Source organism: Oryza brachyantha, chromosome 2 (genome assembly GCF_000231095.2).
Source record: "Oryza brachyantha chromosome 2, ObraRS2, whole genome shotgun sequence".
NCBI lineage: Eukaryota > Viridiplantae > Streptophyta > Magnoliopsida > Poales > Poaceae > Oryza > Oryza brachyantha.
This window is the reverse complement of record NC_023164.2, coordinates 20,712,414-20,730,117: the sequence shown is the minus strand read 5'-3', so window position 1 is coordinate 20,730,117 and position 17,704 is coordinate 20,712,414. Positions and strand designations below refer to the sequence as shown.

The window sequence follows — 17,704 nt, the reverse complement described above, 5'->3', positions numbered from 1 at the left end:
AGCTTTTTTAAAAGCTACTTCTGGCAGAAACTATCTCAAAGGATCCACAGCTTCTGAGAATCTGTAGTTATAGATTCGGAAAAATAAACTAAGAATCCAAAAACTGAAGAAGTTGGGTGTAGTAGCTTTTTCAGATTCTGAGAAGCAGTTCTCAGAAGCTGGCTACCAAAACTGCTTCTCAGAATGTAAAGCTTCCCGAAATAGACCCTATGACTACCAGATGGCTTATCTATGGCCACTAACTCAGCTATCATGGCACCAACATTGTGTTCAAACTAGGCCATGAGTCAAAACACGGGTGCTAATGTTGTTGGAGCTCAATTGGTAACGGGTAAGGACTAACACATTGTATATGAAACAAGAATTGATGCCCGTTCACACTTCCATTTGGCTTATGACCAGGTGATAAAATACATCGCTTTGAATACAGTCAGCCAGCAGAGAACTTAACAACCAAAGGGAAAAGGCGCAAGGCCGATATCCAACGTGGTATGTAACCATAACATAGAAAAATCCAATGGGAGTGCCACGTTTTAATGGTTGGTCAATCACAAGGCAGTTCATAATTTTAAGAGGTGGGTCACCACATTCTCCTCCTGCAAATTTCCACAGAAGTAGAATAACTGAGCACTAGTTCGTCAATATCATCATTAGATCTTCGCCGCTCCTATATGTAATGACCATTCGACTAGGTCACCTTGTTGCTCATTCTGCCTTCCGAGCCTTTGGCTTCACTGGCTTGGCTGGCTTGATAACATAACCCAGCAAGACAACTACGATGGGAATAATTGTGCCAACATAATATACGCTCTGGTAGGATGCTAAAGTTTCCTTGAAGCTCAGTACCTGGAGGAAACAAGAGTATACGACATAATTATAAATACCGAGTTTACACAAACAACTGAGGAAAGACATCCTTTTCACATTCCAGACACAGATATAATACTAGAGCTGCTGCGGAACTCAACCCACGGTATTAACTTAATAAAATAGCACAGCAACTACCACTAGTGTTATTTCTTGAAATGTGCTTGATGGGTTTAAACTTCCCTCTTACTAATGATAACCTCATTACCTCATGGTTGAAATGCTAATAAACCAAAGGCACTAAAGGTGGCATGGTTAATTACAAGTTTAAGAACCATTCAGGCTTCAACATTCTTCGTATTTTGTTGAAATGATGATAAAGTAAAACTTAAAATGTCAATTGAAAAAACACATATGTATGTCATGGAAGGAAAGGATCAAAACAATGATACCTATCTTCTTTTGTTGTGTGTGTGTTTGTGTCACCATACATTCAGGATTCATTTCAACAAGCACTCTGACAAGTATAATGCTTTCAATATAGCTATGAAACAAAACAAGATTCGGAGGCTTAAAGCTCACCTGGAACCCAATGCATGAGTAGTTAAGGACCATTAGGGTGTATGAAAAATTTAGAAAAACTAGTATAGCGTGGAAAACTGGATTGCTGACTGCTTGTTGCCATCTGTATATGACTGCATTAAGAAAAAGGTCAGATCAATTACAATTTCATAATTCTTTCTAACGGAGTACACCACAGGAAAGAAGAGCAGCTGAAATAACCCCAAACAGTAAAAGAGACGAAAAGTACCTTTTGAACCATTTATCATCAATGCTGATTGAACAAAGAATATAATATATCCTGGATACAGTCCCTGTAAAACAGAAACAATTAGATCACTTCCATGAGAGATGAAGTAATGAAAATATTAAGGACCAACAAATCCTTGGTGTGAGAAAGTGTCAGAAAGTATCAAAATGTGTCACAAGTGAAAAGGACATTATGCAATTCACATGGTGCTGCCTCTACTTGGAAAGATGGGCACTAGGGCACAAGGACAATAGAAGCTCTAAATATACAGTATTCTAGTTTCATATGGCAACTATTGATGGAATTATGTTCAGGATGCCCATTTATAATTAATAAGAAGTGGAAAAATTAAAGTCAGAATATAATCATCATGAAAAATACAACTTACATGCCAGACAGCACTGACTGTCTGAGTGCCCAGCAACTGAAGGAAACCAGGTTTCTTTCCTTTCTGAACTAGCCTCTCATAAACATCTGGAACAACAGTGGAATTACCATAGTTGAATTAGTGTTATGAAACTAATAACATTCATATTGAATATCATTGGTTCAGGCTTTCGAAATTCATATTTATTAGTAAGCTTGAATGAACAATATCCAATTTGAAAGAAGGCAAACTGTCTATTCAAGTGGAAGGCCTTTTGTTACTCAAAAAGCCAATTTCAAGGGTCAGATAATATATGGGAAGTTTAGGCTTCTTTCAGTAACACTGCAAATTAACCTATAACAAAAAACATCTACATGACTACATACTAATAGAGTATTCTTTCTATGCTCTTCAAACTAAATTGCACTTACAATCTAGAAGTCATGTGAATTGTATTAGGTCATTGCAGATTAGACCTTCAGTTAGCTTTAAAATTATCCTATCCATTTATGGTGAAAGCACCAGAGTCATGTCCATACCAGCATAGTAAACTTAAAATCAATAAAAACATTCTATCATCCAACAAAAGAAGTTCAAAAAATACTCAAAAAACAACAATGATATAATGGACTTCATCAGGATGCAAAACTTACAATATCGCAGCCATGTGCTCACTTGAATGTTCCACACGAGCGGCAACTGAACTGCACTTTTAGCTAATTCAACACCTAAAACATCAACATTTTTTGCACGATCCCATTTGGCTTTCGGGGGAGATGAATCGGACCAGCCAGTAAAGCCCAAACCGGATATAATAATTGAAGCTTCTGAAATTGACCATATAAAATAGTATTTCCAACGAGCAGTAAAGCCTGACATGTACTGATAGAAGAGCCGGTGCCAAAAGCCCCATTCATAATATAAGGGCTCGCTAAACCGTGAAAGAGGAAACTGAGGTGATAGATACAAATATAATCCCATGCATGCACCAGCTTGAACTAGAGCACGCAAAGTAGGTAATAGAGGTGAAGGAGTTGGGCTGGCCCATATCTGTTAGAGACAAGAAAGTATCAGGAAGAAACAAAACATAGCATCATGCACACCAAGCAGACAAAAACCACTTACTCCTTTCCGTTCAGTATATTCAAGATAATCTTTCATTTCATATACTGGCCCAGCAAAGTGGCTGCCACAGCAGAGGCAGTAACCAAAATATTCGATCAAAGAAGGAAGTTTAGTTAAACGATACTTTTTCTGGGCATCACGCAAACCCTCTTCCTTCAGCATACCGTCACTGTAGTTTATTGCGCACGAAATGATTTTCAACGTTAAAACCATTAAAGCACCTGCATTTCAAAAAAGAAATCAATTCCAAAGACACTTGAAACAGAAAATCATGCTTTTGTTAGGGGTGACATGAATAAAACCTTTAAAATAAAAACCTACAATTTGATGTTTAACCTGAATAAACCATAGCTCCCTCCTCCGCTCAGTTATGCTATTCCAAATATTGCTGTCTATATTATAGCTACAACCCTCAAAAGGAATGTGTAGTTCTTGAACTATAAAGATAAACTTATTTTGGGAGGGGGGAACAGGAATGGTATCCTGATGGAACGGTGCTTAACTACAAGGAAGCAGGCCAGTAAAAACAGATGATTAAAATTTCATGATGAATATTAGGAATCTGACTCTGAAAACAATGCATGTCTTATTTTCTTCACTTATTTCAAATATGTAAATAGAAATGATCTAGATGATTACCCGCAAATAAAGAATGAAATAACCGAGAAGATTGACCAATGAAAACGTTCAAGCAAGAGCACTATACCATACCTGTCGCATCAATGCCACCCTCCTTCCATGCATCTCCACTCATGTAGTACACGTGACTGTATAAGAGGATGGAAACCTGTTAGGATTTTTGTGTGAGCTGATTATTATGTATCATCATCAATGCATCCAAGACACTAACAGCACTACTATAATGCCTAACAACAAATGTTTCCCTAGTCTTAATGCTGTGGACTCAGTTCAATCTGCTGTTTAGAATGAGTCCATTGCACTAACGACAAGGAGCTGGCAAAGAATTGCCAGCAGAATTTTATCAAGTTGAGAGGAAAAAGGTTTGTTACATACACACACTTGATTCACGCTGGTCAGGTATGCAACCTGCCACCTTCCAGTCCACAACACACTTTTAATAATAAACGGGATTACGTGTAAACCAGTCGGTACAAGAAGACCCATCCAGATCCAAAAGAGATTTTATTCCCTAACAATCGCTTTTTAAATTTCCATGGCTGGCACAAGGAAATATATATTTACGGAACATAAAGGAAACAATAGCAAACTGCATATTAGAAAAATAAAGAGCTAGCCGACAATATATTCCAGTTTATCCTTTTATGTGAGTAAACAACATGCCAGGACAACAGTTAATATAAGAAAACATAGTTGTTCAGATGATGAGCTGGCTAACTTCTAAGTTGGTGTAAAATGGAAAGAAGGCAATATTTAAGACTGATGATCGCCTGTTGGTGACTGATCTTGATACGGCATGAATATGGCATCTAACACCCAATAATTAAGCTGGCTTTCGTTTTTGCCCATTTCTGACAGTAGTTACTTTCCATGTTCTACTAAAAAGATGGAACTGGTACTACAAGACGGCAAGATACTCTCCACATCTATATTACCTCAAGGGTGAAGAGTGTGGACAGAAGACATGTATCAGGATCACGTCAACAGAGAAATTATGGTTTCTAGAAATCAGTTACATACAACGAATATAAAATAATCACACTTCAGTTTTACAGCAGCCAGTTGTAGGTGTTCACCTATTGCATTGGGTTCAAGCAGAACAAGTATAATTGTGGAATATTTCATATCTTTCACTTCCGTTGATGACAGATGCTGCTGACAAGAATATTGGAGGAAAAAAATATCATTTTTCCATTTAAGGTGCCAATCAGGTTCTTAGTAATCTCTATCAGATGCTTAGTTAGGTTCATGCAATGTCATAAGAATGAAAGGCGAGCATCATGTGAACTACGGTTAGGTACAAGTTCGAACATGGCATCAAAGCCTGCCATGTTGTTTTATCTTTTGGCAAGATAACAGGATTTGAGAATAATGCAAAACTTAGTACAGAACTCAGTCCATGAATATTAGAGCACATTCATGAAAGGTAGCTTACTAAACTTAGGAAATGCCAAAATGGCAGGCAACCACTACAAGATAGAGAAAAGGAGCAGAAGGAATGAACACTATCGGGGTGAAATTAGGTTAGCACTTGTTGCTTCTAATTCACACTGCTTGTCTAGGGAACAGCCTAATCTCATTTTGAAAGTCCAAATCAGCAAACTAGAAAAATCGAACTGAAGGCATGAACATAAATGGGAGTGGAATTAGAATATCATTGCTACTGATTCAGATTGCTTGTATACGGGATATCCTAAGCTCATTTTGAAATTCCAAATTGGCAGACTCTATTGGATAATTACAGCAGTCTAGGATTAGTTACTTTAGAGATATAGGAACTGAACACTGATGTTGATAAGAACGTAATTGTAATCCGCCTATATCTGCATAATTCATTAGAGAAGGTTTAGATCACTCAGATGCCAATTAATAGGACATTCAGAAAATAAAACATCACCAGTTCCAAGTTTGATCGTTTCTTTGAGGAATAAACTAAACCCCTTCATTGTTTTTCTAATTGATACATACTCAGTTACAATCAACTGGACAAAATAATATAATGTGAATCGAGCAGCACCATTATCATCTTAAAGCTTCGGGATATCTAGATGGGAACCTCTGAATTGGACTCAGTTCAAAATAAAATTCTAGCTATGGCAGGGCAGGTATATTCCGAGGCCATCCTCTCCTGTCAGCTCTCATGGTCAACTATTTGGCACATCATTATTCTGTTTTGCAGTGAAATATCTTGTTGCATCACCTCTGCAAAATCTAATCTCTCATGACACCAAGTAAAGCAAAATCTTTCAAGATTCTTTGCAGATTCACAATAACCCTAGCTTGACCATCAGAGAACACTAGATGCAACACCGTTGTTGATTTCAATTCTTGAACCATATTTTGGCCTGATGCAGAAATCCTTGGGAGACTAACGATGTATTATCTAATAATCGATAGCAGGCCCATCCCTATTTTATCTTACCAAACTCCATCACATACACATAAATATAAACTGCAGCAGATCACTAAGAAGGGGTAAGACAACAAAACTGATGTGTAGCATCTAGTGTTCTACAATGGTGCACCGTAAAACAGATGGATACATAAGCATGTAGATGAATCAGTGAAGTCCAGGCTGTATTTACATTAGTACTCAATGGACATAATACCTACTAGGAAAATTGAGGATTCATCACTCTCCATAGTGCCGTTTGAGGAATTCCCACCAATATGTAACTGACATGTGGATCCACATCAGACATATGGGTGGAAAATCACCAATTGCCGTTATTGGAAAGTGGCAAATCCTAATGCAATCCAACACAAAGAACTAATACTCCATGAGCATAAAACTGAGAACTGTTGCAAAATAAACTGTATATGTAAGGCCTCAACTCACATATATAGAAAAAAAATAGATAAAGATGGCATAAAAACAGGAGGTCTACAAAATTTGTTTTGGGCATATGAAGCTCCAGGATATTCCGATATAGTTATCTCAGCCTAAAGTATCTACCTTGCCATACTTTTACATTCAATAACCATTTAGTTTAACCATGTCATTTTAGCATTAACATGCATTACTATGTTATTATTTCAACAAAACATCACAAAGGATTGCACCAAACTACAGATTAAAATATAGGTGGACTATGCAATCCAAGCAGCAGTAATGAGCTTTTATTGGAAGTTTGTCAATCCTATATTTTTTTCGCTGGGCCTCAATCCTATATTTTGCAGTTAAAAAGGACTAGAAAAGCAAATGGTTAACCTATTCACTGCAAACTTCGCAGGATCGACCATTCAAAGATTGCAGGCATACAAGCCAATCGACGTGGAGTTAATACAGGACCCTGTTTGCCTTAGTGAAAATCTTGTCTTACGTAGGACCACATGAGTACAACACCTGAACACCCTCCATTAATAAAAAGTCAAAATCGTTTAAGTAAGCTCGAATATGAAATCTGGCACCGCCACATCACCACATACCAAGCTCCGTTCAAAAATTGATCTGGTTTGTCATTCAAATAAACTTCCATCGCATTCACTTTCTACTCGTATGCAAATAAGCTCCGTTCAAAAATTGATCTGGCACCCCAAATTAGGCATGCAACTATGGCTCTGATCTTAATCATCCAAAACAGTATGCAAATCCTGGAGACAAATGGTGGAAGGGGGTAGAGTTTCACCATGCGATGAGGAAGCCGAAGGCGCCGAGGAACGTGATGAGCCCGGCGAGCCGGCGGCAGAGCAGCATGGCGAGGTACCCGAACGCCATGGGCACGACGAAGAGGAGGTTGGAAGTGGCCCCGAACGAGAGGTAGGAGAGCGCGGCGCCGGCGAGCCCCGCGTAGAGGTGCCGCCCCGCGGCGCCCGGCACCGCCCGCCACAGGAGGCCCGTCGGGATGGTCGCCGCGAAGCAGAGCAGGAAGCGGAGCACGGGCACCGACACGCCGATCGACGCCGCCATCCCCTCCATCTCCAGCCCCATCGCCGCCTCCTCCTCCTCCTCCTCCTCCTCCGCCGCCGCCGGGGAGGGACGCGCAGCAGATGGATGCGGACTTCAGAACACGATTTGGTTTTTTTTTTGGAGGGTTCGCTGACGAGCGGCGATTTGTGGAGTCCCAATTCGTTCTGCGATGCGAGTCGCGTGCACTACATGTGATGCCGTGCAAATCTAGGCGTGGCATTTTGTACAGAAGGCCCTGTCGAGTTCCCGAATTAGTAATGTACCTCAACTGTTACACCCTGGAAACATGGGAATGTTTTCTTTTTCTCGACTACTCCCTCTATCCAAAGGCCCAGAAGTCAACTTTATTTTGGTAAAACAAAGATTTTTGATAGATTTGTGAAGCCACCCCTGGTATTTTTGTATGCGAGTCTTTTTTATTGCCAATGTATCCTGTAGGAGAATACCTCTGAGCAATATAGTTTTTTTTATAATAATCAAGAGAATTCCAAGCTCCATACGTACCCACAGAAGATTGGTCTTTAATCCTGGAGTGTGTGTTAACTAAATTCCACGTAATTCCAAGCTAAATTCCACGTAATTCCAAGAATCACTCGTTGTCTTATGCGAGCATTTGCTGGAGATCACGCGGCAAGCAAGTCGTATACCCGTATATGTCTGGGTACATTCTTTTCGTATACTTCGATGATTTGTCTTTAGCCCTCAAAGCGAGGAATCTAATGGTACTAGATTAAGGATATTCTTCCTTATGACCATATACTCCTAAAATCACACGGCCATTTCTCCTTTGCAGTAATCGGTCAACGAGTAGATGAACAATTCTTTGATAGCAGTAGGAATGGAGTTGGAGCACTGCACAGTAGCACGGAATACCGACGTGTACGTTTTCTGGGAACCTGCCTACCGCTAGTGCACAACCCTCTCTACAATACAGTATACGCTAAGTGTACACATGTGGAATGGAATACTCAGGTTGGTGCATCGGGAATATCGAAGGCGATGTGTCATCGATCGATCACTGTCAAGGCCGTTCCAATGGAATCCCCCTATTCGGAGTAGTACCAGACTGCCCGTAGCTTTCAGCATTTAACACACAGGATGGGCATCTTAATTCTTAAACAGTTTTTGCGCCTTCTGCGACGAAGCATAACTGAGGCATAATGATCCCACAGTTGTTGTTGAAGATCAACTAAAATACCCATCTTGATCTTCCACTGAACCAAAAGAAAAGACAGAGGGGGAAAGAAATCACCGCGTGTACATAATAAGCTCACGCGTGAAATTTGGCATTGTGCAGGGACCTGGAGGCCATTTCGGTGGACCTGGCAGCAAGCGTACTAACGCGCATGGTGCCCACGGATGGAGAGCGGTGCGGGCACGGGCAGGGCAGGCAAACGGAGAAGAGCAGCCAACACAGCAGAAGCGATCAGATCCGGCGGCACGGGCACGGCAGCCAGGAAACACATGCAGGCGATCCAATCAATGCGGCTCCCCCTTCCCCCAGATTTATTGCGCCGCGCACGGCCAGATCGACGATGCGTGCGAGCGAGCAGCGAACCCATCCGCCGTCGTCGTCGTTGCCGACGCTGCAAACCGGAGCCCGCCCCGCCCCCCCCCCCCCCCCCCCCCCCGGCCGACTCGCTCGCAGTCGCGCGGAGGCGGAGGCCGCAGGAAGAAAGGAGCAGTTGTACGTGACGTGCGCAAGCCGTGGAATCAATCAGGACTTTCAGGAGTTCCGCGACGTCGGCACCTTCGCGTGCTGGACCAGGCGACGATGCTACAGAAGCAGTACAGCCTATAGACCTTTCCAATCCGCATCACCCATCACCACCGGGGGACCGTTTCTTTTGGTGGTAATTAACTCGTTTCGCTCACCGGCCGGCGGTGCGGCAAATTAAAAAGGCTCGGCAGCTGCTGCTGTACCCAGTTAATTGGCGGCCTACTTTTAGGGGTGGTTAGTTGATAAAATGAAAATTTTTTTGCATGTTACATCAGTTGACCGGAAATTGAAAGGGGTTTTGGAACACAGATGAAAAAACAAATTTCACGACTGGCCTGTAAACCGCGAGAAGAATCTTTTGAGCCTAATTAACCCATCATTAGCGCATGTGGGTTACTGTAGCATTTATGGCTAATCACGTACTAATTAGGCTCAAAAGATTCGTCTCACGATTTCTCACGTGACTGTGCAATTAGTTTTTCATTCTATCTATGTTTAATACCCTATTTAAGTGTCCAAAAATTCGATGTGATGTTTTTGGATGAAAATTTTTTAGAACTAAACAGCCACTTAGTTATTAACCAAGAAACAGTGCAATGAAACCGGCCATGAATCGTGAATTCAGTCGAGCGTGTACAGTGTACTTGTGAATTCATCTGCTCTTCTTTTCCTAGCGGTGCGTCGTGGTCGTGCTGTCTAATAAGGCCATCAATCGTGTGATGTACACATGTTGTTGGCTGGTGCCTGGTGCTGGGTTCAAACGGATTTTTACTCCTTTGGTTCTGTTTTTGGTACATAATAAGAGTACGGATGCGTGGGTTGGCATGCTTATTATCAAGTATACTTTGGATAATGGGAAAGTGATATGCCTCAAACATGGTTTTTAAGGACGGATATACTCTGCATGTTTCATATTATAACATGCTGATTTTAAGTATTGTCATATTTATTAATTAATACAACATTTTAAACCAAAAACGAATTTACTATAAAATATATATATATTCAATGCTTGATCCAACTAAACTACTTTGGTATGGTAGATATTGGCTACGTTTCTATATAGCTTAGTCAAACTTAAAGAAGTTTGATTAAAAAAGATCAATACATATTATAATATGAAATGGAAGGTATAAAATAGTAAGCCATATATACAAGTAAATACACAACTCATTTACTTGCCAACCTGAATGCCAAGGCCTTTAAAATTGCTGAACGTATGTATCGACTAATTAAAAACGGTGTGGAAGGATTAAAAAAATGAAATGCGACTGTGAAGCGAGTGCTAAACAAGCGAAAGAAGAAAGGTAGCATGTTTAAGATCGTAAAGGGTATTTTTTATCCTAAAAACTAGCCAATTAGATGAGAATTTCCCTCACTTATATTAGTTCACTTGTCTTTCCACAACCAACAATAACAATGGACTATTCAGAAATCTTTTCATTCACACGTTGGGTCTCTCGGTCATTCTCTTGTTCATAATCACTTCACTATACACTAATGATTTTTCAAGTACAGGAGTCCCGCGGATGGATCTTAAAGTCTTCCCTACCGTAATGCTTTAATAGAAGACCAACAATTACAATGAAACTTCAAGCGTATAGTGAAGTGTCCTGTGAAGATGCAAACAATTGTTACAAATGCACTACGTGCTTCTGTCATGGATTTTGTGTACTATGCACGTGGTATTTCAGTATATTTATCTTGGAATTGTACCATCTTTAATGATCCTTTGTTGATAATAACTTCCCTTTGGGTTAAAAGGGCAAGGTAAGTTGAAGAGACTCAAGACTACGATGGTTTTCATGTAATTAAATACAATCATATAAAATGAAAAGATAACATGGTAGGTGATTAAATAAAGAAATAAGAAAGGAACCATGTTTACATTGAGACATAATTTCTATTTGACACCAAGACATGAGATGTGTAACATTAAATTTAGAGTGAAGTGCACCAGCGGCCCCTAAACTTGTGTGCACGTGTCATCTAGGTCTATGAACTCTCAAAATATATTTTTGGGTCCCTGAACTGTGTGTCATATAGGTCTAAACTGGCTCCAACCCGCTCCATCCGTTGACATGGCATGCCACAGTGGTGTCCACGAGAAGGGAGAGAAAAGAATAAGGAGAGAGAATGACATGTGGGACTCACATGACACCACCAACATGTAGGCGCCACCGTGCCATGCCACGTCAGCGGATGGAACAGGTCAGAGCCCGTTTGGACCTATATGATACCCCTGGACAAGTTCGGGAACCAAAAAATGCATTTTGAGAGTTCAAGGACCTAGATGACACATGCACACAAGTTTAGAGACCGTGGATGCACATCACTCTTAAATTTAGATGTGAATTAGTAGTATTTCTATTGTAAGAGCGGTTTCGCATTAATTCTTTTATAACTCAAATGGTATAGAAATCATGAGTAATGTGTTGCATTATGAATGCTTGGCCCGGTAGAAAGTCTTTGCCCAGGAGGCGCAGGACGGCCTGAGCCGAAAACTCGAGAAAGGGATTCATGAGAATACTCGCGAACAAAGCCCATAGCCTCCTGGGCTTCTGGCACACCAACAAATTCCGGCCCTTCACGGCTTCACTGTGAAACTTTTTATCTGCAAAAGCTGCACTGCCCAATCCGCCACCAATTTTCGAGGCATTTAATTTTTTTTGCTACTTTTAGAAATAATAGCTAACATATTTATCATTCTCACGTGGATCCTCGTGTGTCTATGACATGTAGATCCAGTGACAATTATGTTAATATCATTTCTAATAGTGATAAAAAGTTAATTATTCTCCAATTTTCTCATGTTAGGCGGCCGGCGACCAGCCGTTGGTCCATTGCCGCCTCCGCTGCGCCCGGCTCCGCTCCTCCGGCTGGGTAGACTAGCTGTCGGCCCGAAGGTACGCCCCACCCGCACATGTTAACGAACATGCTATGCATGTTAACAATCTCATTGTATCACAAGTTTACAACAATATTTCAACGCCAATGTCTTCTTAGATCGAATATTTGAATGCTCAGTTGAGAGTTATTGTTTGTCTTTTTTTCACAGAAAAAGTCAAATGACATATTTGTAAATGAAAAATAATTTATGAACAAAACCTTTTTATACATACTTTTAACGATCAAAGTCAAGGCGGGGAGATAAACTTTGATAAATAACTCTAAATTTTAGTTCATAAATATAAGTAAAAGCGAAAAGAGGAGCGAATCTCTAAATAATAATAGGATGCACTAGCTGGTCCAGTTCAGATAGGTAGATGTCTTCCGAAAACAATCGTTGACCCTTGCACCGTGCAAAAGGATTAGATAGCCATGAAGATTTCAATTGAGGCCTTGTTTAGTTCCCAAATTTTTTTTGAAAAATATCACATCAAATTTTTGGACATCTAAATAAAGCAGTAAATATAGATGAACTAAAAAACTAATTGCATAGTTACGTAAGAAATCTTGAGACGAATCTTTTTAGCCTAATTAGCCATAAGTGCTACAGTAACCAACATGTGCTAATGACGGATTAATTAGGCTCAAAAGATTCGTCTCGTGGTTTCTAGGCTAGTCATGAAATTCATTTTTCATTCGTGTCCGAAAACCCCTTTTGACATCCGATCAAACATTTGACGTGACAATCCTCCTAAAAATTTTCTCAATCTAAACACCACCTGAGATTTACAATACTAAATTTAGGACCCAGTATTTTGTCTGTTGACCCCAAGTCAATTGGATTTTAGATGTGATCAAAAGCCACAACAATGGTACACCAATTCCCACGATATGCAGCATGGAGAAGGCATCCTGGCATCCTGCGAGCAAAATCTTCAGAACTAGGGCAGCACCGCATCAATATGCGAAGCAGTTGTTAATAACCGAAAGCATCACTAGCGTAATAGCTCTGAAAAATATGCCGGCGACAGGTCAGTTATCGCTATCATTCATTTGCTCACCAGAAAGCTGTCGACTACAAACATATGAAAAAGATAAAATCATCTTGAAGTCATATGAGAATAAGCAAAGATGAATACCCAGATCGCCAAACATCATTGCACTGATGAAAATTACATATGAAGATGGCATCTACCCTACTTTTATACGACCAGTACTTGTACTCAACATTATCATGTCAATTTAACTTTTTCAAAACCTTGCCCCTTACTTCCCTACCCTAACACTACAGAAGAACAAAAAAAGGCCTTGTATCATGTAAAACTCTCAGAATGAAAGAAGGAAAAAAACTGAATATACACATGGACTTTCAGGAAAGAACGACAGGAAAAAGACTAGCCATCCCCTTCTGAATTGCCTGCCTCATGTTGCTGGAGTATTGCGACCATTCTGCAGCACATGCGAACTATATTTTTCCTTCTCATGCCGATACCCTTTTGGATATATCAAAACTGAATCGACGCACAAGCCACCTTTTGTATGGGTACAATCAATCTGCAACATTGAGAACTTGAGCTTCATAAGCTCATCAGAGTTCGATACGGCAAAATCACCAACATGGTAAAGGATCCAGCTTCCTTGTTCTTCTAGATGATATTCTGATGTAGCATGTTGTTCATCTGAAGTTGAGAACTGAAACCGTGTGGGTTTGGATTCCCACCCATGGATGTGCTCAGTTCCCCAAATACGTCGACCCATGCGCCTGTATGGTCGACCAAGGTGAAGCCGGAAAAAAATGCTGTATGAACCAGCAGGGAAGCAAAAATCAAGCTCTCCATCTACCTCAAGCCACCAAATTTGCTGAAGATAGGCAACATGGTGGAATCTGCATAACACAAACAACTAACAGGTCATCTTCCATAGTTCCATTTATGCCAAGATAAAAGTCTCTAGGGAAAATTATCAACAATACAAATGACCAGATAATGAAATAGTCTAACTTTATGCCATACTAGCAAATAGCAGTGAGAACCGAAGACACTAGGGAACTAACCAGATTACAATAATTATTAAATCTCAAATTGCTAACGTCAGTGTGACTGGTTTTCCTTCTGTCCCAAAATATTACTACCTTTCTAGGAAAAAATTGTGCTAGGAAGGTAGTAGTATTGTGGGACGGAGGGAGTAATGTGCAAGAAAATTAAAGAACTCTTAGTGAAATAGTTGGTAGCCCTCAGCAACATGGACACATTGAAGAAAACGTACAGAATAGTTAGATAATATATAAAACAGGTAATCAAAACAAAAAAGAAAAGCAAGAGAAAATCCATGAAATGCCATTGATACAAATTGTTTCTACCTCGAATGATACAAAGGCACTCAACTAAGAAGTTCAATTTGGGTTTAAGTAAATCCTTAAAATTTCATGGAATTCAGGTCAAAGAAAATTATCATCATCTGCACCAAACACTTCTGCCTGAATTAATCACTCCTGCGTATTTCACTTTGACCATTACTAGCTATGATAATTCCCTGAAAAAATCTAGCAAAATTTGAAGTTCTATAGTTAGTACAGTAGAGTATCAGTGGGTGGGTTGCAAGTCAGTCAATTGATGTATATTAACACACCAAGGAAGAGGAGTAGAACCGAAGAGTGATACAAGAAGGTTTCCATACTGTTACTTGAAATTTTGATTTACTAGCATATTGTCCTTGCGTTGCAATTGGTATTTTATTAAAAATATAATTAGCATGTTATTAAAGTAGAGTTAATAAAATGGTTTGATATATATAGGTCTTTCCTTTAAAAAGATAGAAAGGAGTTGGTGGTGAGGTAGATGATATATTCACCACCACCACTACTCATCTTTATAGAAGTATAGATAAGTGTCATGTAGTGAATCTAATGAAATAAGGTTAAGAATTCAAATCAAATTCCTAAAGGTTAAATATTTTCTACAACAGCTACTATTTATTATTTGCACACAAGAGAGGAGTTCTACAAAATCAAAGCCAACAAGGGGTAAATACCTTGATTCCTCCGTGACAAGTTGGCTCCAGTATCTCCGGTCATCTATACCTGTTATCACCATCGCCTTTGAGGAGATGCACAAGCAAATACCTCCCTTGTTCTTGTCGATCCAGAATTCCTACAAACCACAAGATCGATGCCTCTTTACTCGTGACAAATAATTTCAAGCAAACAGGAGGCCGAAAATATACATTAAAAAGCAGCAAACTTAAACAAGTTGTGCTCAAAATCTCTCTTCGACTACCCAAATCACAATGAAGGTCCTCTCAATAACTGCGAAGTGCAAATCCCCATTGAAAATTGTTTGGGGAGTAACCCTCACTGAACAGATTAATCATCATATATATGACACAGCAGCGAATCAGTTCTAATAAACAAGAGTAAATCTTAATTAGTAAGCATTAACAAAAAATCGGCTATAAATACCTTATTGCCAAAATCAAAAGGGGTCGGTCGACACAAGCGAGCGTAAATGTCCTTCTTGGTCGAAGTTGGCGAGCAGCGTTTGCTGTTGCCGTGTCCGCCGCCACCATCTTCGTCATCGGCGGCGGCCGCGAAGGCCAAGAGGTACCGGTAGTTGACGGGCAGCTTGTCGGCCCAGACGCAGTCCGCGGAGGCGGCGCCCCGGAAGGCGCGGTTGAGGCGGGCGACTTGGCAGATCTCCGGTGGATCAAGGTGGAGCAGCACCGCCGCCACGCAGCTCTCCGGCATGTCTCCAAGGGACGTCATCCCCCATTCCCCGTCCGCGCCGAGGATGCTCGAACCCGCCCCCATCTACAAGCCCGACCGCTGTCTTGGAGATGTGGCGAATTGGGATTCCAGGGCCCAATCCCTGATCTTTCGGAGGCAAAGATCGATGCTTTCGGCAGATTTCAGAGCAATTCAGCGCCGGGCCATCACCAATCTTAGTCTGTGAAGGAGAGGATCCTTCTTGCTCGGGTAACCGAAGCTCCCCTGTGAATTTTGCTGCCCACGCCTTCCGAATTAAGAAAAAGGACCAAATTTTGGTAACCAATCACCAACAATTAGCCTTTCTATTCACAAGCGAGCACAGACCAAGAAACTCTCATGCGGAGCTTAATGACGCCGAATCAAAAGGACAGCCAAGTCGATCAAAAGATCAGACTTTTTGCATCTACTGGCTCCCTCCCAAAGCGAGCAAAACCGAACAAAAAAATGCTTCAAATTACCGCAAGCTAGTCCTCCAGTCGAATATAAACTGAATTTTCTTCTGAAATAGCCAACCGTATGAAGTCCTGGGCGGGGGCATGAATAGGAGGAAGGAAGTACTGTGGCTCGTGAGAGAGTAGGGAGATTTTTCTTCGGAGACCTTGAAGGAAGGAGAAGACGACTCGTTCCTTTTCGTCTTCCTCTTGCCTTCAGCTATATGTACGCCTAACGCCTCTGCGACCAGTCGATGGCCTACTTACTTCCCGTACAATAAATTAACACGGTCATTTGCGATTAATTGTCTACCTTTGATGAAACATGAAAATAGCGGATACTAAATTACTAATGTAAGGATGTAATACAATCAGTTATCAGCCGATGAGCTGCTCCTCTTGATTTGGCCATGTGCTAGGTCATACTTTAAGCGAGAGATCTTTGTTGCACAAACACGAGTGTGGATCGAGCCAACTCTGTTGGTTTTGCATAAATTATGAGTTGGTAGTAACTAGTAAGTCCCATAAAAATCATGGTCAGCCGTGACCGAGCATGAAGAGAATTCAACTAGCAATCGGAGCAGGTCGAAACCGACCAATTGTTTGGTGAGAACGTGTTTGCTGCCATCGATTAGGGGTAAAGCAAAGCCTAGACACCCTTGCTTCCACATCATTTCCGGAGATGCGGGTCTACGTTGCTGGTTATATGGTTTATATGTTGGCATGTTACACGACAATACAAACAGCAACAGATGTGTCTTATTCAGTATTTCAACATTTGCCAACAGAGAGATGAAGAAAAATTTCGGTGTACACATATGCATGGACTGCAGCTCCATGCATTATTGGACAGGAGAGATGAAAGCGAATCGCATGCGCTAATGCTTGTGCTGGGTAGTTGTAGACTAACAGCCTCGTCCCTTTATTCTTCTATGCTTATAAGTTAGAATTTATTTTTTCTTAACTTTAAATTTAAAATTAAATTTTAAGTATTATTATTATATTTTATTTTCCAGCATTTACTTTTTAGATCATTAAGAATACGCATAGAAAAATGTTATTTATGAATTATTTTCGTTTTAAATATGTTGTTCTGTTTTTTCTCTTAAAAAGCAAAACATGACCTATTAGAACTTCCGGTAACGTCGAGCGGCAAGCAAGTTGCAGATTTTTCCCGGGTGAAATGCTGACCACACCTGCGTCGTCTTAAACCATGCATGGATGTCCAACACGAGGCGTTCC

At 40.6% G+C, this 17,704-nt stretch overlaps 2 protein-coding genes across 2 annotated transcripts; both read right to left on the bottom strand.

Moving 5' to 3' along the window:
* Positions 1-358: 358 nt before the first annotated feature.
* LOC102714528 (lysophospholipid acyltransferase 2) lies at positions 359-7,836 on the bottom strand. The gene is made up of 8 exons (XM_040520488.1): positions 7,379-7,836; positions 3,822-3,877; positions 3,111-3,331; positions 2,639-3,035; positions 2,007-2,092; positions 1,619-1,682; positions 1,390-1,502; positions 359-846 (listed from the first exon to the last, which is right to left on the bottom strand). The coding sequence occupies exons 1-8, from the start codon at positions 7,678-7,680 to the stop codon at positions 706-708; spliced, it is 1,380 nt and encodes a 459-aa protein (XP_040376422.1). The 5' UTR covers positions 7,681-7,836; the 3' UTR covers positions 359-705.
* A 5,548-nt stretch (positions 7,837-13,384) lies between these two features.
* LOC102714256 (F-box protein PP2-A13-like) lies at positions 13,385-16,671 on the bottom strand. Its single transcript, XM_006664956.3, has 3 exons — positions 15,726-16,671; positions 15,299-15,417; positions 13,385-14,153 (listed from the first exon to the last, which is right to left on the bottom strand). Exons 1-3 carry the CDS (start codon positions 16,071-16,073, stop codon positions 13,691-13,693), a joined length of 930 nt encoding a protein of 309 aa, XP_006665019.1. The 5' UTR covers positions 16,074-16,671; the 3' UTR covers positions 13,385-13,690.
* Positions 16,672-17,704: the final 1,033 nt, after the last annotated feature.